Genomic DNA, 20,893 nt, shown 5'->3' on the forward strand with positions numbered 1-20,893 from the left:
GACGTTTGACCGTGGAAAAGCATGCTGTGGTGGCAGTAAGTCAATCAACATTTGTTGCTAATATTCTCCATAGTAGCCAGCTTAGAGCTCATGGCGGCTAATGTAGTGCTAATTCCTATCTGGCTGGTTCTGACGCACTAGCTAGGCGGCTAATGTGCTATCCGTGGTAGCATGCAACAATAAATCCAAATGGCTGTCTTACAATAATAATATAGGTTTTCATGCCAAATTGCTTGCTAATCAACATTGTTCATTGTCTTCAGCTTTATGCTGTGTACAAAAAGCAAGCTGATAGCTGTCAGTAGCTAATACTGCCAGTAAAACATATAATACTCCTCACAACACAATATTAGTAAATGTTATTATTGTTGTGAATATATGACTGTCTTCGTGTGCGTTCATGGCTGCGCTTGTTTGCATCTGGTTGCCGGTGTCACCATTAAGTGCTGTAGACCTCAGTTGTTAACAAAACATGGCTTGCTGTCACTTGTCTTTCTAGCAGTCGATCTGTCAGTTTCAGTAAATAAATCTATATTTGTTTTACTAGAGCTATTCTATGAATCTTAGAATAATAGTATGGGTACTCATTCCAGAGCTAAATAAGCAGCGATCGCTGCTCACTGGCCTTTTATTTTGCAGTGTGCGTAGAGCTGTCAGTGTCACTTACTGGCAGTCAAAAAAACATATTTGTAGCCATTTTTTGTGTGTTGTATCATAGTTATAACAATACAATATCAGTGAATGTTATCATTGTGTATGGTTGTGAATATGTCACTTTCTTGGCTTTGTTGTGAGTTAATGGCTGCGTGTGTTTAAATCTGGTTCCTGCAACGTGTTCTGATCGTGATGTCTCAACCAAGATGGCATCAGTTCAGATAACAAGTTGAGGGGGTGTGTCAACATTGTGTCAATATCACCACTCATTTCACTTCTATTTCATAGTTGTTTATTTATCTATGACAGCAGTATGACAAAATGTTTTAGTAAGTGAGTACTTTCATTTTGCTGTTGTTTTCAAATGTTTTTTGGTGACTTTAAGCGTGATGTTTACAATTGGGAGGTATGCTACATACTAGATAATTCCTGAACACCATTGTGGTGTTCTATCAAGGAAAATCATAAAAAAACTCTGCATGGTCTATCATACATCCATGGTAAAAAGACCAGTGTTAAAATCAGACTGACAAACTTAAATGGAGGACTGATGGGAGGAATCAATTTCAGACGATTGCCCATTGTTGCCAAAAGAATGCTGTGTCTGTAGCTTCTTTCAGGTGAAAATAAGCAGTACTACAAACCGACCAAAACACTTCTGTGGAAATTTAGGGGAAACGAGCGGGAGGGATTGAATCGAGTAAGCAGCTGCAGAGGGTCTTATTTTCCTCAACAGACCACTTTCATTGACAATCGTGAGGGAACAACACTTGGGTTTGCTTTCAAGCACTTTAAAACAACCAACAGGGTTCAGCACATTCAGTATCACAGTTCCACATGCTCAACATGACCTAATGTAAATCATCTCTGAAAGAAAAGCAAAATCCAAACAAAAATATTTAAAATTAAAATTTCGTTATAAGCGACGTATGAGGACATTGTGAATCACAGAGAGGTGCACATAAACTAAAACTGCACCCATCAAAGTCATTTTCCATGCCTCCAAGAAAAGGACAAAGATGACTCCATGTTGTATCCCACCAATAGGATGCCAGCCCATTAACTCAATTATTGACAGGTATGTCTTGTGGTGTGGTGGGCTTGATATCATTTAAAACTGCTTATTTTAGTCTTTATGTCGCCACAAGCAAGAGCGAACAGCAGGGATAGCCAGTGTGTGTGTGTGTGTGTCAACAACTGCTTTCCTCTTCACACATTCAGAATCCCCTTTGGACTCACTGGCCGGTATAACTCAAAAGCTGTGCACGCAACTCCAATCAAATATAGCATAAATGTACAATTTTTCACATCCCAGCCGTCTCACTCTCACACACTTCCGCCTAGCTCGAGTCACAGGCTCTTTCATAACACCTCCCTTCCTATGTTAGAGCTGTGTGGCAGTGTGTCAACTCTAGGGTGGAAGTGGCTAGATCTTCTCCCTCACAAGCCATGGCAGCTTGGATAAACAGATGATTGGCAACTCTGTCAGAGAGGCAAAGCGTGACAGCACTGCAGGCTCTTATCTGCTGCTCGTCTTCAACAGGCGCAAAACGGCATGTGCACTTCCGCGTGCTTACGTTGACCCCAAAATAAACGGCACCGCTGTAACGCGCCCTCAGGCATATTTGCTCTAAAGCGGGCTTTGAGTAATCACAGAGCATCATGCACCCATGCACAAGAAAACTAAATGAAAATGTCCCGGCTGTTCAATGTTAAAGCTAATTATCATCAATATCAGTAAGCAAACATACTGTCTAGTGATAAATGGACTTCCATAACACTGCTTTGTCATACACAAAATGCATGATGTACTCTACAACCATAATTACCTTTTTAAAGCATTTATCTCATTGCAAATGGAGAGTATGTGTGTTTTAAGAGGAGACCAGCTATGTGTGTTGACTCACACTCCATGCGCATTTATATTCATTCATTCATCCCAATATGATCATTTAAAACTTTAGTGAGCGAAACTGTTTTTAGCCTGTTATGAACCTTTTATTCAACTCGTGCTACGATGTGATTACATTACACTGCACAGTTTGTTGTTGCTGTATTTGTTTTTGCTTTTCTTTTGCTTTGTTTTATTCTGTTGTCTACTGCCTCTTGGCCAGGTCGGAACTGCAAATGAGAATCTGTTCTCAATCGCATTACGTGGATAAATAAAGGTTAAATTAATTGAGCTCAGCATGTTTCAGCAAGCTTCATTTCACACCCTTTGTTCTCTCTCATATAGAGTTCCAGTTAGACCCCCACCCCCCAAACCCCCACCCCCACCCCCCAGCCCTACTGTTACAGATCAAGGAATGAGCATACTGCTGGTCCTGGTGAGAAATTATCAGGTCATTTCTGAGCTGTCTGGAGCTCAGAGGGGAGCTCTGACACACCTGTACGGACTCACACCAGGCAACTCCAACTTGATAGGAACAGAATAAGGCCCTTTTCTGCACTAGCATCACTGTGCCCCTGTGCGCAAAGGTATGATTGGATTAGTTATATTATGCTTTATATTTCTATACATCAATCCGTCCATTTTCTAAACCGCTTGTCCTCATTAGATTCACCAGCGAACTGGAGGCTATCCCAGCTGACTTTGGGTGAGTACGGTACAGCCCTGACTGGTCACCAGTCAATCACAGGACACATAGACAAAGAACCATTCACACTTCACATTCACACCTATGGACATTTTAGAGCAGGGGTATCCAAAGTGTGGCCAGTGGCTTGATTTTATTGTAGAAGTGAAATTAAACAAACAAAAGGAACAATGTAAATATAAAAAGCTGAAATACTCATACTAATACTGAATAATAACACATTTTGTCTTAGTGTATATGTGTATATATATATATATATATATATACGTATACACTGCTCAAAAAAATTAGAGGAACACTTTGAAAACACATCAGATCTAAACTGGGGGAAAAATGATCTTGAATATCTTTCCTGATAATAAGTGGGTGATGTATTAGTAACAAAATGATGCCACATAATTTGATAGAAATGAAAATGATCACCCTATAGAGGGGGGAAATCAAAGACACCCCAAAAATGAAAGTGAAAAAATGATACAGCACACTGGTCCATTTTGCTAAAATGTCATTGTAGCAACTCAAAATGATTCTCAGTAGTTTGTGTGGCCCCCACGTGCTTGTACGCATGCCTGACAACGTCGGGGTATGCTCCTAATGAGACTGCGGATGGTATATATACATATATATATATATATATATATATATATATATATATATATATATATATATATATATATATATGTATGTATATACATATACAGGGTCTGGCAAAATGATCTGACACATTTGTAGGTTAAATAAAAGGCAAATAAAGTAAAGAAACAAAAAAGTGTTTTTATTTTCGAAAAGTACATATAATGCCATATTTTTCGGATAATAATGTCATTTTGCTTTGTTTCTTTATAATGCCATTGTTTTTCGTTGCTTTTTCAGTTGCTGCCATGAATTGGACTGGTGAGCATCGCGCTTTCATTGTGGAAACGTTTCGAATCTGTAACTGCAACACAACGAGTGTTCCGTTTGCACTTCAATCTTGCTAGACATGATCACGTACCAGCTCGAAACACGATCTCGTTATGGGTTACCAACTTCAGAGCTAGTGGATCTGCATTGAGTGTGTGGACAATAATGGATCCCATTTGACTGATTTAATTTTTAAAACATAATAAAACAGAATGGCATTATATGGTCTTTTCGAAAATAAAAACACTTTCTTGTTTCTTTACTTTATTTGTCTTTTATTTAACCTACAAATGTGTCAGATCATTTTTGCCTGACCCTGTATATACATACACCCCTGATTTTGATTCTCAAATTAACCTAACATGCATGTTTTTGTAATGTGGAAGGAAGCAGAAGTACCCAGAGAAAAGACATAGACATAGACACAAGATATATAGAGTAAATCTTGGGTCACGCATGTCATGTCAAGGTATGTGACATCCATGTAGCCCAGGATCCGATACACAAGAGGAAAGCCGCTACGGCACATTGTGGAAAAACAGCCTCTGGTTCTCTTTCCCCATGCTCTGTGTTATTCTGCTTTGATTACCAAGGGTGACAAAAACACTCATCAATAATGTAAAAAATGCAATTAATGACTTCCCCACTTCTGTCAGATCTCCTTATCACACCCTCTCCCCTGCACTACTCCCGCATCCTCACCTTGCCCTCACGCTACGACACGCAGGAACAGGACAAATATGGAAATGGGAAGTCATTACTAAAACATACAAAGCCTAACCTTTGGTGAAAGTCGTGATTTGATGTTGTTGCCTGGTGCTTTGTTGTTCTGGGTGATGGTAAACTCCAGAGGCCAAAGCAGCTGATGTTTGTAGCTCTTCCTGTTTTGTATAGCTGTGTATAGCTGTAATCTCCAACTTTAAAACTGATGAAATATTCATGTCAGTTTGCATTTTGAATGACTGCAATGAAAGAGTAATTGCTTGCGTAATTGGAAGATAAATGGTATGTTTAGTGTGAGCATAAAATTTTAAAGTTTTCAGCTGCTATTGAGAAGGGAAGGATCTTTTAGTCATAGATCTACATTGAATTTACATAAACACCGAAGGTGATTATTGGTTTTACAGCATGCCAGATCTAAATGATCAAAGCTTGCAAACTGCGTCATATATACCGGAGGAAATTTAGACTGAGAATAATATGGGACACTATGCAATGTCCAATAAAAGGCTCTACTTTTATCTTTTCAAAGATTATAATGTTCAAGTTTGATATCCATTAAGATACTAATTTAACAATATGTTTATTATTGTGGTCATTGTTTTTATTACAGAACTGTACTGCATCATACTGGTGTGTTTCTCATATTTTGCCCCTCTAAAGAAAATAAATAATGTAACTTAAATTGTATCGGGGTGGTTACGTATTCTTTGATTGTGTTTATTGTTGATTAATCTTGTCTTGAAGAGGTTGAGGTAAAATGGAATGCACTATTTGGTTGCCACCAGCAGATTCATTCATGCATACATTTCATTTGACATGGGGATTTCCAAAAAATGTATAAATTAACATTTTCAAAAGGTGTGTGCCTGTTGATTTTTCTGTTGTGTCTCAACGTGTTTTGCAGTTAAGCCCAGTGGATACACACACGTGGTGTGTACCCAGTGCAGTTATAGACCACTGCAAATCAAACCATTAATAAATTGAATTGCTTCACTCATGTCTCCCAGCTTTTATCTGTTTTATTCCAAATACTGACATCATTGCAAAAGATGAACTCTACAAGTAATTCATATATTTCGAGTACTACATTTATAGTCTATCGTTGTGGGCAAGTCAGCTCCAAGCACAGCTGTGTGGCCATCTTGTCACATTCATCACCGTCTTGTATTGTGACATGCAGATGCAGCTGCTATCTTTATAATGACCTCCTAAAAAGATTAGGATCTTGACAGTGACCATGTAAACTGGTCGATGGAGTGGAAAGGCACCAAAAGGAGTACACCAGTTGGCTGCAATATGATGGATAAATGACAGTGAAGACGAGAAATAGACTATTTCATGATTGTAATGTTCTTCAGCCTTAATTATCTTTCCACAATTGCGTGTGGGCTTTATGATGATGTCGATGTACTGTGTGTGCGTGTGTGTGTGTGTGCGTGTGTGTGTGCGTGCGTGTGTCTCCGTCTGTCAGGGGGTGGGGAGAACCCATCAATGAGCACGCTACCATCGTTTGCAGCCCAGCATGATGTAAGATCTTCAACTCCACCTACGTTCCACTTGCTGATTGGCGTTACGCAGGTATCCAGCTATTATTTATTCCCCCCCGAAGCGTGGACGCCCCATTTATCCGGAGCAGCTCTCTCTCCACTCTGGACCTGAACACGCCGCTCATCATTTTCTCCACACACAACAGGTAAGAAAATATATTTAAAATAATACTAATGGGGAAGATTATAACACTAAATACATATACAATTCCTGCTAATTCTATTTCCAATTGTCGTCAAGCAACAGTCGCGCAAACTATATAGTGCATAAGGTGTGTGTTCACATCATGCGTATTTACGCACCAAGTGCGCCCTCTTCCCCTTTAACAAGAGCAGGAATCAGCAGTAAATTGACTTAAATGGGGGGAAAAAGAGTTGATGCTAATGTTGTTTTCCAGGTGTTGCTTAGAAAATGAGAGGAGGTGTTTTACTGGTGTCTCTGCTTCTCATCGTCAAACTTCCATGTAGTCAGTCCAGATGCGAGGAGCCGGAGTCAGGAAGGCTTACTCCACTTGTAGGTCTTTTTGTGTAGAGACGAACAATCGAACCACGTTTAGCAACTTCCTTGCTTAAATTGATCGATGTGTGTCTTTCGTTGCAGCAACGTCTGGGTTTATACAACCCCAAACGAAACGTCTTGAAGCGGTATAGCGATTTGGATTATGACAGTTTTGTGGGTCTGATGGGCAGAAGAGATGCTGCCGGTGAGTTTATTTTAACTTATTGTTTTCAAATCTGTTATTGTAAAAGCATTAAAATGGTTGTTGTGGATCTAAGAACGGTCTGGGTTTATTTATTAAAATGATGCATTTGCTTAAATGTGCTTTTCATATATCCATTTCATTTGCAATGATTGTTTCAGATGCAAATACTGTGCAGCCCCCACAAAAAAGTAAATACCATAATATAGCAAACATTTTTTATTATTATTTAAAACAATTTTGGGATAAAATGTCATGTCACTGCTCTTACTTTTCAGGGGAAATGCATGACATTTTTGTTGGATTAATGGGAAGGAGAAATTCTGAACCTGGTGAGTGTGCTGACTTTAAGAAGTTTATTGAAAATTCTGGATTATCTGGACAAAACAGCTTCACAATTTCATGAGATCCAATCCAAGAACTATAACAAAAATGCTATCTTTGAAAATATGACCAGCTCAGTTTCAGGGAGGTTTTGATTCAACTATGTTTTATTATTGTGGTTATGTACACTGCATGTGAGCTGTTTCTGATATCGGGATGGCAATGGATTAAATACATCTAAATTAATACCTGTCAGTGACAAAAAAAAACCTGTTAAAGCCATGCTTAGTGTATATTCTCTTTTTTACACTCAGATAAAGGTCCATGGAGGAGAGAGTACCCTGAGAAGAGAGGAATTTTTGTGAACAAGTGTAGGCTGAGGTTGGTGAATTCTGGCTTTCACTGAGCCGGAACATCAGAAAGTTTTCTTTTTTTTACAAACAAAAAAACATTTTTTAAAAAAATGTTACATAGAGCATTTGTTTCCTCAAGGTTGTGTGTTTAAAATGCATGAAAGGACTGTATATGTCTGAAATGTTTAAATACACACAGATGTAAAAGCCATTTTTATTTCAGGCCTGCCTGATGTGTTTTGTTGCAGGTTTCTTCAAGGGATGTGACATAAAAGAAACAGAAACAGCATCAACACAGTAAAGGAAGTGACTGACACAAACATGAATCACTGTTAAACCTGCAAAGTGGCCAATGAAAGAACCTGACATCTCATGCATTTAACTTTTTAATATTACTATATTCATTTCCTCTAAAATTCAAAATAAACCTACTTTTATACATCATTTATTCCATTTGTATTTATCGGCTGTGATGAGGAACACAATCTCACCAACTGCAATATTTGCTCACATCAAATAGCTGAACAAGACCTTAATTTGGGTTCTCATATCCTGCCGTGTTTGTTTGAGGCTTAAAGGAAAACTGCACGTTTTTTGGAATTTTGCTCATCATCCACAATCTTTATGTGAAACATGGACACATATTTCTTTCCCTTTTCTGTGTATTCTAAAAAGAGAAAACAAGTTAGCATGAGCCACCTAACATTTCACGTCATGGGAGGCACTTATTTCGACTACAAAGCCCGCTGAAAAAAACCTCTAACAACGTTTTGTCGTTTTATATACGTGCTGTGATCATGCATTAACAGGTACATCGATGATAAAATGTAATGCTTACAGTATCTGGCTGTATTTTGATTACTTAAAACATTACCAAAACTTCTTTTTTAGGCGCATTGATTTCACATAGGAGCTAATGCTGCTTCCGTCAACAACAGCGACGACACTTACAATGTCGGCTCTCATTGGGATGGCTGTGTCTTCCAGCACAAGACTTGTGCTCCAGTCCTCAGAAAAAAAATGCTGACAGCAAACGTGCATCTAGCTGAGACTAGCGAGGCGTTGATGAATATAGTTTTTTGTGTTATGTATAACAATAACAATATAGCTTGGTTAAAAACAGGTCAGTTATGTAAACGGAACACTGTTGGGCTTTATTGTTGAAATAGGTGCCTCCCATTATGTGCAATGTTAGCTGGTTCATGCTAATGAAAAATGTGTTCATGTTTCACATAAGGATTGTGGATGATGGACAAAATTCCAAAAAAAGTGCAGTTTTCCTTTAGGTGTTCTGAGACGGAAGTACAGGGTATGTCATGGACTGCCAACTGCTGCTGGCTTGGGATTTTGAGGCACATTAACTGGCCAGAGGTCCATTTCAAGGTGTGTGACATCAGACATGGCACATCAGTTTGTGGGGACATTTTGTGACAGTGCATTTGATCACCATCATGAGCGAGCGTTCCATTAGCAATGATGACGACATGAATAGACGTCCACCACCATCATTTAGTCAATTGTGGGTCAGTGGTCACACTCTCTCTTACAACTTGAACCACACAAAGATGTGAAATGACTTGTGTAACTAAAAGGCATGAAATGATGCTCATGACTAAGTGGCCTAAAATGAGGCATGGAATGCAAAAAAAAAAAAAAAAAAAGTGTAATCCCACGCAAATTGAGAACTATTAATCTGCCACTTAGTGTTAAGATTTTTGACTTTGAGTTTTTGACTGAAATGTTTTTGATTAAAATGTCAGTTATGGTTAGGTCAAATCAAGGCATTGTCCAAATGTTTAACCTAGTATGACATTTCTGGGTTGGTTACCATTTTTGAATAACAAGTTTCAAAATTCAGCCCAGTTTCCCTGCGCTCAGCTCAAGTAGCTTCAGTAATATCTATGTTGGAACATTTACTCACACGTACATAAAAGTGATCATACGATGTGCAGTGTAGCTGCGGTCCTGTTTCCTGTAAACTGTGAGTTTGGTTCCTCTTTCCCCATTTCTACAGCAGTTTAGTTGACAGGAAAGCTTCCATTGAAAGCATGACTTGGACTAATTGATCTCCAGCAGTCACTGCTGTGCATCAGAATTAGTTAGCAGGGGTTGATAGCATGATCGGCCATGCGCACTCAGGTGGTAGGTATAGTACTTGAGGGTGTATACATCAGCTCATCTAACACATAATGGAATGATCCAGCCAGGTCAAAGCAGCGCTGAAGACCCTGAGGAAAAATAATGCACATAACTGATTCTCACAAACAAAAAAAGTTATATTTGATGACATTTTTAAAGCATAATATAGCAGACTATAAGAGAAACTGGCTGAAACTGTTCAGAAATCCCGTGAATGCAGCTCATGCGAATATGGAGAGAATGAGGACATGTTGTTCCAAGGATGAACGGAGATACGTGTTTGCGAGCTGGAGATACGTGCACAATGTTGGAATTGCATTGCTGTTGATGTGTTCAAGTCAAAATAAAGTTATAAAAGTGCATCAAACTCTGTGTGACTCTGTGAGGACGCTACACTTGCCTCTGTCAGCCGTCATAATAGAGGAAGTGTGGCTTTCCATGTCGTGCATGCTTTAATTACGTAAAAGATTTTAGTGTAATTAATTCAATAATTTAGTTACCACTATCAATGCTTTATTTTTGACAGTATATTATATATGCTGGAGATGGGCATCGCTGGTCTCTGCAATATACAATATGCAGCGGTGTGAAAAAGTGTTTGCCCCCTTCCTGATTTTCATTTTTTTATTATTTATTTTTTATTTAAATGCCTAATGCTTCAGCTCAAACAAATGTAAATATGTGTGTGAATATGTGTGTGTATATATATGTATATATATATAGATAGATAGATAAATAGATAAATAGATTACTTGAAGATGATCAGTCAAGCATTGACGCAGTATACTGTATGTAGGAATGGTGTCAAGTAAACAGGTTTGTTACTGTGATTTTTGGATACTCGTCATGTTTAAACAATTGTTTTTTTTCCCCCCAATATACAAAATATACAATTTCATCATCATATCACATACTGACTTCACTTTAAATTCTGATTTCATGACCAGTATTTTTCTTTTCTCTCTGACAGGCGAGGTACAACGTGACTAAATGAACAGGCAATCCCATGGGTGACAGAATTAGTAATGGTTTCTGTCATAAGAATTGCAAATGCATTTTACTTGCATCATAAACAACAAATTGACCAATTATGTCATTGTTGACAGGGCATTGTTGCTGTTGCAATCATCTACTTTAAAATGAGCTTGTCTCTATTTCAATGTCTGAGCTGAATGGTGCAGGGTCAGGTGCAGAATTTAAATGCGTCAGATACTCGCATATTCATTTCCTTTCTCATTCACTCTCATTTCTATAACGTATCTGGAGCATCTGCCTTTGTTAAAGTTACATACAGTATATCCATCCATTCATTTTCTTCCGCTTATCCGGGTCCCGGTCAAGGCAGCAGCAGTCTCAGTAGGGTCCTCTCAATGTGAAGAAGCAGTGGCTTTTCTCTGATCTCTTCCCCGATGGCCGAGCTTCTCACTCTTTCTTAGGGTGAGTCCAGCCATCCTACGGAGGAAACTCAGTTTGGCCGCTTGTATCCGCGATCTCGTTCTTTTGGTCACGACCCAAAGAATATAATATTGGTGAGAGTGGGAACATGGCTCGACCGGTAAATTTAGAGCCTTTTGCGTCAGCTCTCTCTTCACCACGTCGGTCCGCATTACTGCAGACCCTGCGCCGATCCGCCTGTCGATCTCACACTTCAACCTTCCTTCACTCGTGAACAAGATCCCGAGATACTTGAACTCCTTCACCTGGTGCAAGACCTCACTCCCAACCCAAAAGGTGCAATACACCCTTTCCCAACTGCGAACCATGGCCAAGATTTGGAAGTACTGAGTCTTATCCCAGAAGCACACTCAGCTGCAAACATCCCAAGTACACATAGCCTGATGAGGTCATCTGGAACACATCATCTGCGAACAGCAAACACAAGAGCCTAAGGTCCCCAAACTGGACCCCCTCGACACCTAGATATTCTGTCCATAAAAGTTATGTACAGAATTTGGTGACAGAGGGCAGCCTTGGCAGAGGCCAACAGTCACCGGGAATAGGCTGAAGTTACTGCTGGCAATGCAAACCAAGCTTCTACTCCACTTGTACAGAGGCTGAATGGCATGTAGTAGCATGCCAACAACCCCGTACTCCCAGAGCACTCCCCACAGGGCACCGCGAGGGACACAGTCAAATGCTTTTTCCAAGTCCACAAAGCATATGACCAGTTGGGATAACTCCTGTGCATCCTCCAGTACCTTGCAAGGATCTAGAGCTGGTCCATTGTTCTGCGACCAGGACGAAAACCACATTGCACCTGCTAAAGCTGAGGTACCTTTCTCTCCAGCACTCTGGAATAGACTTTCCCAGGGAGGCTGAGTTGTGTGATCCCCCTATAGTTACAACACACCCTCCAGTCACCCTTTTTGAATAGGAGGACCACCACCCGGGGCTACCAAAGGTACTGTTCCTGACTTCTACGCAATGTTGAAGAGACGTGTCAACCAAGACAGTCCCTCAACATCCAGTGTCTTGACGAATTCAGGGCAAAACTCATCCACCCCCGGAGCTTTGCCATTGATGAAGTCACGAGCGGCCAAGGCCGCTATATCGGATCCCAGAGGCAGAGTCGAGTCAATCCGTGTAACAAAAGTTTATTAACAAAAAGTGTCCCACTATGAGAAAAATACAAAAACACAAAAAGGTAAAGTACAACAGAAATCCCCCGGCCGAGCCATAGGAAAAATACAACTTACACAAAAAGCTGCTAGACACGGTAATAGAAGAAAAATGGATAACGGTAACGAAAGGCGCTGCTGAAAACCAAGCAGGAGAAAAATGCTAAGGAAAAAGGGCTCTGCTGAAAACCATGCAGGCACGCAAGCTAGACAGGAAATAGGGGCACAGCTGAAAAGAGGCAGGCACAGCTAAAGCGAAAGTAACAAACCGAAACACTATTGCTGCTGGAAAAGCCAAGCAGGGAAAAAGTACTTACAAAAGGCACAGATGGACCAATTAGCAGAACAAGAGATAATAAAAAAGCAGGGTACGCAGGAGACAGGTGAGACGCAGCAAACAATCTGGCAACGACTACACAGAACAGTTAAGCATGTTCTCAGACTCTGCTTCCTGTACGCAAGGAATGTCAGTGGGACTGAGAAGGGCCTCAAAGTATTCTTTACAACTCTCGACTATGTCCTCTGTTGAGGTCAGCAGGCCTCCGTCCCCACTGCAAACAGTGTGGACCGGGCACTGCTTCCCCTTTCTGAGGCGTCAAATGTTTTGCCAGAACCTCTTTGAGACAAACGGAAAATTGTGCTCCATGGCCTCATCGAAGTCCCATAAGCCATCCATGCTCGATAAGACTCCTTCAGCTTGACGGCAGCCCTTCGGTATCCACCATCGGTTTGTGGTTTGCCACCACAACTGGCACCGACTACCATGCGGCCACAGCTTCAATCGACTGCCTCAGCAATGGCGGCACAGCATACAGATTCAACATCCTCGTCCTCCCTTGGGATGCAGGCGAAGGTATAATGAGAAAATTAGATAAATAATGAACCATTGACGTACATCAGTACTTTATCATTTCAAGCAGGTAAATTTCCAAACAAAATAGAAATAGCTAAAGTCGTACCAATCTTCAAAACTGGAAACAAACATCAATTTACTGACTACCAACTGGTGTCTTTATTGCCATAATTTTCCAAAGTCTTTAAAAAATTATTCAATAACAGGTTAGACAAATTTATAAATAACAATGAATAAGTGGAGCTGCAAGCTCCGCCTTCACTCCTCCCTCCCAACTGCAAAAAAACACATCAGGTATTGACAGCAGAGCAGCTTCTTTGTAGTTCTAAACATATTTGCTTTGCTTTTCATGGTGATTGATTTTTTTGCAAATGTTTCATGGACATCATTATCGTGATGGACCATTATGTCATTAAGCCCCGCCCCCTACCAGAACTCACCACAGTCACACCTATAATGTCAATCTAATCTCAACAGTAAACATGACAACAGTAAATATGACAAATTGGACTAATTTTAAACAAATTGGCATTTAGAGAGTTAAAATAATATAAATATTTTCATTTTTGGCATTTTTTATTAGAACCCAAGTTGACTGAGAGATATAAGCAAAAAAGGAGAAGAAATATTAACCTGTTATGTTTTTATAGCAGTTTTTGGAAGTAGACTTTTTTTGTCCTCCAGGGACCCGAAAGGGTGGGAAATTAAAGGGACCCCAGAGAGGTATATTTATTATGAATGCTACATAATTTATCAATACATTACAACCCTTAACTCCTATTGTGACACATTGTCATACTCCCGTATCATTTTCTAATGTTATTTCAATTTAGTTTTTATTTTGAAATTTGGCAAATGGTACATGTTGAATACAGGACGTGCACAACAAATGTATTAGCGTGGAACGTTAAGTTGGTAGGATTAAATAAGCTTTGCTTCTTCCTACTCCTTTTTGGACATGTGGAATTGAGAATTGTAATATGTGATGTATTTCAATGTAACCTACTGTATATGCATGTTCAAAATAAAATTAAGTCATTACCATTACCAAGCTGTGCCAGAGGTGACAGTTGAAAACTAAACGAACGAGAGACTCTACTACACATTCCCAACACACCCTCACTACCTGTTTGGGTTTACCAGGTCTGTCCAGTGTTGCACCTCCCTAGCTCGGAAAGAGGTGTGAATTGAAACCCTGTGGTATAGAATAAAGAAGACAATCCACAATGAGTTGATGTCGCTTCACTGGCAGGATTTAGTCTTCCTCTACTACCTACTTTATACCACCATCGCTACTAGCATCCTCTAGTGGACTTGCGGTATTCCAACCAAACACCACAGACTTGTGAGAATGGTGGATGGAACTCCCTGGCAGTAGCTCATAGTCCCTTATCAGCAGGATGACTTTGCTGTGGCTTCTGTTGATGAGTATGTTGAGTTCGCATGGGTAGCATGGGTATGCGTAGTCTTGCTCCTCTGAGTCGGAGATCTCTTCACTCTGATCTTGCTCTTTTGGCTTTGTTTGTTGTTTACTTGGCTGTCTCTTACGACTTTGAGCAGGGATATTCTCTTTAAGGGACAGTTTGTTAACCGGCAGCAGCAAGTTTGTATGGAACATCCAAAGTGTTTTGGAGCCTTTCCTTTCTCTTGTAGACAGGTCCGTCATCAACTCTGTCCACAACACAATGTACTACCTGCTCACAGTACGCTCTCAGCTTGCCAGGTCCGGCTCACTCGGATATGTTCCTGACTAAGTCCCTGTCTCCTGGCTGGAGAACTACACCCATGACAGCTTTGTCGTATTGTCTTTTGCCTTTAGCAGATGAGTTCTCACTTTTCCTTTCAGCAATGTCATGTGCAGCTCGCATTCTGTCCACCCAGTTTTATGCAGTAGTCTTGTGTCAGTAGTCTCTGAGTCTGAGCCCTTCGGTGAAAACAGTAAATCAACAGGTAATCGAGGAGGACGACCCCATAAGAGGAAAAACGGAGAAAAAACATCTTGTGCAGTTACAGGCGTGCACTACATGATTGAAATGGTTTTTCCATTGCCTCTTTTTTCTTCCTCTAAAGTGCGCAGCATCTGCATTTGAGTCTCTCTACCAGATTACACTGTGGGTTTTATGGCGTCGTCCGGGAGTGCCCAATACCAGCCAGCAGCTCGACCTTGCTGAATAAACTGTTCTCAAATTCCTTACAGTGGTCATGATGAATCTTATCAGGGTAACCAAAGTGATGGATAAAGTCGTGAAAAATCTTGTCAGCTGCAGTTTTCCCTGATTTATTTCGCGTTGGGTAAGCTTGAGCAATCTTGTAAAATGATCTCCAAGCACAAGTATGTACTCATAGCCTTGGCTTTGCTCTAAGTGGAGACAGTCTATGGACAAAAGTTCAAAAGGCCTGCTTGTGGAAATGTGGCCATTGGAGCTCTTTGGAGCAGATTGGGCCATTTCTGTTTGATACAGGAGCATTTCTTATTAACATAGTCTTCAATCTTCTGCTGCACATTTGACCAATAAAACCTTTCTCTAGTGAGATGGGTTACTTTTTCTGCTCCAATGCGCCAGATCATTGTCCAGTGTCTTCAGGATCAAAGGTTTCAACTTCTCTGGGACGAGAAACTGTTTGTGTCTATCAGTCCTCCTGTATAGAATTCAATTTTCCACCTCTAACTTTGTCCATTCATACAAGTCTTTTTGTCTCTGCTGTCATGTTTCGTTTCTCTTTGTCATTTGGAGTCTAGTTTCTCATTCTCAAAACAACTCCCTGAATGACCTTGTCCTCTTCTGTGCTGTTTGTATGTCTGCTGTGAGCTTAATGCTGTGCACGTTCTGCGGTGACACGTCATCTTTACAGGTCTCATCCAAATGTAGAGCTGTAACCCAAAGTACATTGTTTTCTTAAAACGGTTTGCTGCCTTGCCAAACAGCCAATACAACTTCAGCTGATGCTGTCTGTGTGGTCCCTCATACAGTCCTGTAGTCTTAAGGGGTAATGTGATAACATGTCTGCGTCTGTATTGAGTCTGCCTGGTCTGTACTTAATGTTAAAATGAAAATCGGCCAATTCTCCCACCCATCTATGACCAACCCCGTTCAGCCTGGCAGTGCTGAGAATGTGACCATGTAACATACAATTAATTATGTTCAATGTTTCAAGTTAATTAAGATAAAAGAGTGTATGTTTTTTAAGTGTGCAGGAGTGAGGGGTACATGGCTTCAGGTCAAATGTTTGAAGGGGTACGCAACTGTAAAAAGTTTGGGAACCACTGTTCTAGACCCATACCCAATAACATGTAGCTTGTTGTTCTGTCACTGACATAACACTACAACTAACCCTTCATTTGATGCATCAATGTGGAGAATGAATGGTAGGTCAAAGGTCTCTGTGGCTCCAGCCTGCACAGTCTGTCTGGCCAATCACAGAGCGTGAAGAGTGAATACATAATGAGGATTTTCTTTCATCACAATTACGGATAATGACGAGACGTACTCGTTTCATGATCTTATTCTGCAAAAATGCATTATCCATAATGGATACTCGTTGTTAACGAGAATCCGGCTCATCCCTACTGCATACACTAGCCTATGTCCCCCTCCCTTGCTCATCCAATCAGCAGTCAGAACGCAGTCTAGATGCATTCACGGACATATGGTGAGTCGGATATTTCACATTAATTTCGAAAATGCACATTTTCCCTATTTCGATGTTTAACAAAAAATCACCACACTCGGCGAAGAGATGCGCAACAAGGAGCCGCAGGTTGCCGACCCCTGACATATACAATCATCTCAGCCGTATGCTTCTGTAGTTTTCACGTTTCAGAGAGCAAGATGATCTCTTCTATAATGTTAAATCCCAACAGCAGTCCATTAACACAGTTCTGACTAACAAGAACAGCTACCTGTATAGCAACTTGACCATGTGTGGGGGTCTTAATCTCAACTAGTATTTCAGCTCACCCATCAAAAGGTACATCTGTCCTATTAGCTGCTGTTACTCTGAGTGTATCATCTGGTAGAAGGTCTTCCAGGGACAGGATCTCAATATCAGGGAGATGTCTTTGGAGCCATGATTTGGTTACTATGGTTACTTGGGCCCCACTGACCAACAGCGTATCAGTTTCTAAGCCATTCAGGTAGCAGGTACGCATACATCTTTTTCCAATCAGCTGTGGTATTCGGTTATCATATCTTTTTCTTTGCTTTATAGGTAATTAGTGTGCAGTTGTAGTCATGTCTTTGGAGCTTACTGCTTTGGTGTGGGACGCTGGCTTGGATGTGGTCACTGGTGGTCCCTCCCCAGTGACTCCTTCCCGTTTCCCGTTGGCAACCAACAGCTCAGTGTCCCTCCTTGGAGTTTACATATTAAACACCTATATTAAATAATTACACTTTTATACCAGCATCCGTCCTCGCTATCTAATCCAACTCATCACCTGATGGTGGTCAGTTGACAGCTCAGCCACTCTCTTCACCCGTGTGTCGAAAACATGCGAACGTAGGACTGGGGTGTCCTGGTGCCAGGGGCACTTATGGACATCCTTATGTTCGAACATGGTGTTTGTCATGGACAAACTGTGTTTAAGGCAGAAGTCCAATAAAATTACACTGCACGGGTTCAGATCAGCGAGACTGTTCCTCCCAAGCTTGGGCTCCTTCCCCACCAGAGAAGTGACATTCCATGTCCCAAAAACCAGATGTGGCTGCCGAAGACCAAGTCACCCAGGTGTCCACCCTTGAAAGCCACCCAACACACAATGCACTGGACTCTTATGTTTGCCCCCTGAGGTGGTGGGTCTATTGGGGGGAGATCCCTTCTTCGGGCTCGGCCTGGCCGGCTCTCGCCTGGTGGGTCCCTCCTGGATCCTAGGTATCCCATGCCCGGCTGGGGTACGGTCTCACTATCAAATATTGTAATAAATAAAGTGCACAATACTGGCGACCAGTCCAGGGTGTCCCCCGCCTCTCGCCCAAAGTCAGCCGGGATAGGCTCGAGCATACCTATTGAGGAAAAGCAGCATAGAAAATGGATGGATGGATGGAGTGCACAAAATAATTTTTCCATGACAGTTTATGTGTATGCACAGAAAAACTAAAGAAACTGTGAGGCACTTGTTAATGACACTGAAGCCCATGTAAAAATGTCAAAAATGTATTTGTTTTTCAAAACCTTTGACTTTAAAAATCATTTATTTACTCATACGATGTGCAAATCAAGCATTTATTTAAAAAAAATAACTAAATAAATTAGATATTTTTTATGTAAACACTGCAACTGAGATATCAGTAAACAGTGCCCTACTGCTATGAAATATACCAAAATGTGATTTTTGTCTTGCACGCTTTTCTCCATAAATGGAAACAGAATCAATGATACTTTATTTTAATATGCAAATTAGTTAGAAAATAAGTTCAACACACGCACGCCTTTGTCAGCCTTTCTTTTTTGGTTCACTTTCCACTGGAGCAAAAAAAAAAAAATGCTACTTCCCAGTACAGTACTGTAGTCTGGAAGGCAGCATGAGATCAGAAGATGCGGCCTCCTATTGGCAGGTGTGGTGTGATGTCATCAAAACAGGAAGCAGCCATTAGGATTGGAGTAAAAACAAATACCACTGGGATTTGTTCATTTTAAATCGCTCGGCGCTTCGTCTTAGTTTCTCTAACACGAGTACTGTAGAGGCAAATAAGGAGACTGAGATAAGGGAACACATTCAAATGTGTTTTTATGATTGTTGGACGCTAGATGTCACCCTAACATAGCCAAGAAAACCAAGGCCATTACTATTGCGCACATAATAGCCGCCACAGTATTTTGAATTCTGCAAGTTGGCTCCAGTTATCTTCATTCCTTTCAATCATCTAATGTTATTATTGTCATTTTGTTACAGTAAAGACAGCACACGAAACCACAATACTAACAAGTGTGAGTAACAATGTGAATGCACTGAACAATGAAGGACAAAATGAAAATTGCCAGTACTACGTACTACGTTTTCTTCAAAAGACATATTTGTTTGTGAGGAAAAATTGATGGATGGACGGAAAAATCCACAATTTGTTTTCACCAGACTGAAATGATTCAGCCTTTTTCTCCACCAAATGCAAGATAGTTGGCAATGGTTCAGTCAATTTCCCCAGAGCTGCATGTACTCTGACCAAAGGTTCTTTGAGTTTCCTGGAGAAAATTCCATGACAGGGCCGACTGCGTCTCCCCAGATTAGACTATCCTGTAATGACTGCTGTGACAACAAACTATAGCTTTAAGTGAGTGTAAAGTGATTCAAGAATTGACACTGATATTCACACTTTTTGGGAAAATTAGTCTTTCCTTAAGCTAACACTGTGGTATGAAAAAGTGCTTGCCTGCTTCCTGATTTCTTATTGTTTTGCATGTTTGTCATACTTAAATGTTTCGGATCATCAAACAAATTTCAATATTAGTCAATGGCAGCACAACTGAACACAATATGGAGTTTTTAAATGAAACTTTTTATTATTAAGGGAAAAAAAATCCGAACCTACATGGCCTTGTGTGAAAAAGTGAAAAAGTAAACCTAATAACGGGTTGGGCCCCTCTTTGCAGCAACAACTGCAATCAAGCATTTGTGATAACTTGCTATGAGTCTCTTACAGCACTATGTAGGAATTCTGGCCCATGCGTCTTTGCAGAATTGTTGTGCCACATTGGAGGGTTTTCCAGCATGCAACCAGCATGTCAAAATAATTCAGGTCAGGACTTTGGCTAGGCCACTCTGAAGTCTTCATTTTGTTTTTCCTCAGCCATTCAGAGGTGGACTTGCTTGTGAGTTTTGGATCATTGACCTGCTGCAGAATCCAAGGTCATTTCAGCTTGAGGTCACGAACAGATGGCTGGACATTCTCCTTCAGGATTTTTTGGCAGACAGCAGAATTCATGGTTCCATTTATCACAGCAATCTTCCAGGTCTTGAAGCAGCAAAACAGCCCAGACCATCACACTACAGCCACCATATTTTACTGTTGGTATTATATACTTTTACTGAAATGCAGAGTTACTTTTACGCCAGATGTACCAAATACTTCAACTTTTGTCTTGTCAGATCACAGAGTATTTTCCCAAAGGTCTTGGGGATCACCAAGATGTTTTATGGCAAAATTGAGACGAGCCTTAATGTTGTTTTTATTCAGCAGTGCTTTTTGTTATTGTTTTTTCCTGTTTCTTTCTTGTTTTTGGTTTTTTTTTCCATTTTGGCATTGCTTTTCCTGCTTTGTCTTTGTTGTTCCCATTTGCTTTTTGTCATTGCATTTACTTGACGGCTCAAAATGGCAGTAAAGACAAAGGCAAAAGAATGACCGTGGGCGGGTCATTCTGCAAGGGTGACTAGTCCATATCGGATCACACAATACCTGCTTAAAGTGCTTATGACCTCCCGCCCGAAGGTGGGATAGACTCCAGCTTATCCGTGACCCTAATGAGGACAAGAGGTATAGAAAATGGAT

General features: G+C 40.6%; 1 protein-coding gene across 1 annotated transcript; it reads left to right on the forward strand.

Annotated features, from left to right (window-relative positions):
- The first annotated feature begins 3,031 nt into the window (after positions 1 to 3,031).
- On the forward strand, positions 3,032 to 10,295 carry tac3a (tachykinin precursor 3a). The gene is made up of 9 exons (XM_054781811.1): positions 3,032 to 3,132; positions 3,213 to 3,251; positions 6,349 to 6,570; positions 6,823 to 6,938; positions 7,026 to 7,128; positions 7,287 to 7,316; positions 7,404 to 7,457; positions 7,764 to 7,830; positions 8,051 to 10,295. Exons 4-9 carry the CDS (start codon positions 6,837 to 6,839, stop codon positions 8,067 to 8,069), a joined length of 375 nt encoding a protein of 124 aa, XP_054637786.1. The 5' UTR covers positions 3,032 to 3,132; positions 3,213 to 3,251; positions 6,349 to 6,570; positions 6,823 to 6,836; the 3' UTR covers positions 8,070 to 10,295.
- Positions 10,296 to 20,893: the final 10,598 nt, after the last annotated feature.

Source organism: Dunckerocampus dactyliophorus, chromosome 1, assembly GCF_027744805.1.
Source record: "Dunckerocampus dactyliophorus isolate RoL2022-P2 chromosome 1, RoL_Ddac_1.1, whole genome shotgun sequence".
NCBI lineage: Eukaryota > Metazoa > Chordata > Actinopteri > Syngnathiformes > Syngnathidae > Dunckerocampus > Dunckerocampus dactyliophorus.